At 41.9% G+C, this 1,829-nt stretch overlaps 1 protein-coding gene across 1 annotated transcript; it reads left to right on the top strand.

Annotated features, from left to right (window-relative positions):
* The first annotated feature begins 182 nt into the window (after positions 1 to 182).
* LOC106736024 (60S ribosomal protein L36a-like) lies at positions 183 to 552 on the top strand. The gene has a single exon (XM_014591720.1). The coding sequence runs from the start codon at positions 232 to 234 to the stop codon at positions 550 to 552; it is 321 nt and encodes a 106-aa protein (XP_014447206.1). The 5' UTR covers positions 183 to 231.
* Positions 553 to 1,829: the final 1,277 nt, after the last annotated feature.

The following is a 1,829-nucleotide window of genomic DNA, read 5'->3' on the forward strand; positions in this document are numbered from 1 at the left end:
GGATATGGTGCGTGGACTCACATGTGCCTGGCGTGAGTTTAAGCCACCAGGTCTAGGACTTAAACTGCGGTCAACTACATGGGAGTTCAGTGACATAGCCATTACCCTACCTGCTGGTCCCATGATTGACTTTTTTTTTAAAACTCTCTTTAGCAATTGTGTGGAGAATGGATTGTGGGAGGTGTTCAAAATGAAGCAGGGGCTTTCTGTGCAGATAGCAGGCCCGCAAGCATGGTGAATGTCCCTAAAACTTGCTGGACCTTCTGTAAGAAGTGTGGCAAGCACCAACATCATAAAGTGACACAGTACCAAAAGGGCAGGGATTCTCTGTATGCTCAGGAAAAGCGACATTATGACAGGAAGCAGAGTGGCTGGGGGGGACACACTCAGCCTATTTTCCAGAAAAAGGCAAAAACTACAAAGAAGATTGTGCTGAGGCTTGAATGTGTTGAGCCCAACTGCAGATCTGAGAGAAGGCTGGCTATTAAAAGATGTAAGCAATTTGAACTGGGAGGAGATAAGAAGAGAAAGGGTCAAGTGATCCAGTTCTAAGCCTCATCTTTTCTATTATGAAGATGACAAAATCTTGAGGTGAATGTTCACCTCATTTGATTACAGTTGGTCTATTTGTAAGGGAATAAAGTAATCAATAAAATTCCCCTTTCAGGGAAATTTGATTCATGGTACTACTTGTTTTAGATTAAATCTGACTGGCTGAGCTCAAAAAAATAAAAAAATTTAAAAAAAGAAGCAGGGAAGCCATTTAGAGAATATTGCAGTATTATTACTGGCCGTCAGTATCCACTGGCTCCATGTCCATGGATTTAACTAACTATAGACTAGAAATATTTGGGGAAAAAATTGGTTGCATTTGTACTAATCATGTACAGACCTTTTCTTGTCATTATTCCCTGAACAATATGGTATAACAGTTACAGTCATGCATCACCTAACAATGGGGATTGATTCTGAGAAATGCTTCTTTAGGTGATTTTGTTGTCCAACATTATAGAGTAGACTTACTTTCTTTGATTTTTTTTTTCTAGAGAGATTTTTTTTTTTTTGGAGAGGTTTTTGCTTTAGGGTGTGTGTGCTTGCCAGAAAAACAGAGACAGAGAGACAGAAAGCGAGAAATCACCCCCAGGGGAGATGCCTTGCTATAATCCCTTCTCCTCCATTCCCCTCTCAGGATCTTGGGCACGCATGCACACATGCTGGGCGTGAATTTAAGCCACCGGGTCCGGGACTTGAACCACGGTTGTCTACATGGGAGTCCAGCAACATAGCCATTATGGTAACTACTGGTCTCCGTCTAGAGAGATTTTTTGCTGTAGGGTGCATGCCATCTCTGGAGACACAGAGAGATAGAAAGTGAAAAATCACCCCACAGGGGGATGGCCATGCTGCAATCTCTTCTCTTCCAGTTTCCTCTCAGATTTTGGGCATGCACACACACGGGCCCAGCTGAATGTCAAGCCTCCGGGTGCAGTACTTGAACTGCAGCTAGCTGTGTGGGAGTCCAGTGACATGATCATTATGCCATCTGCTGTCAGAACTTAATAAAAACCTAGATGATAAAGCTACCACACACCGTGTAATGCAGTGGGACCACCATTGTGTATGTGGTTTTGTAGTCCATCATTGACTCAAATGTCATTATGTGGTCCATGACTATATTTACATAGCATTTATATTATATTAGATATTATGAGTAATCTAGAAATCTAAAGTGTATAGGAGAATGTGTATAGGTCATATGCACATACCGCACCATTTTATATAAGGGACTTGAGCTTCCACAGATTTTGGTATCCATAGGGCATGCTAAG

The sequence above is a fragment of the Tupaia chinensis genome, unplaced genomic scaffold (genome assembly GCF_000334495.1).
Source record: "Tupaia chinensis unplaced genomic scaffold, TupChi_1.0 Scaffold000610_1, whole genome shotgun sequence".
Lineage (NCBI taxonomy): Eukaryota > Metazoa > Chordata > Mammalia > Scandentia > Tupaiidae > Tupaia > Tupaia belangeri.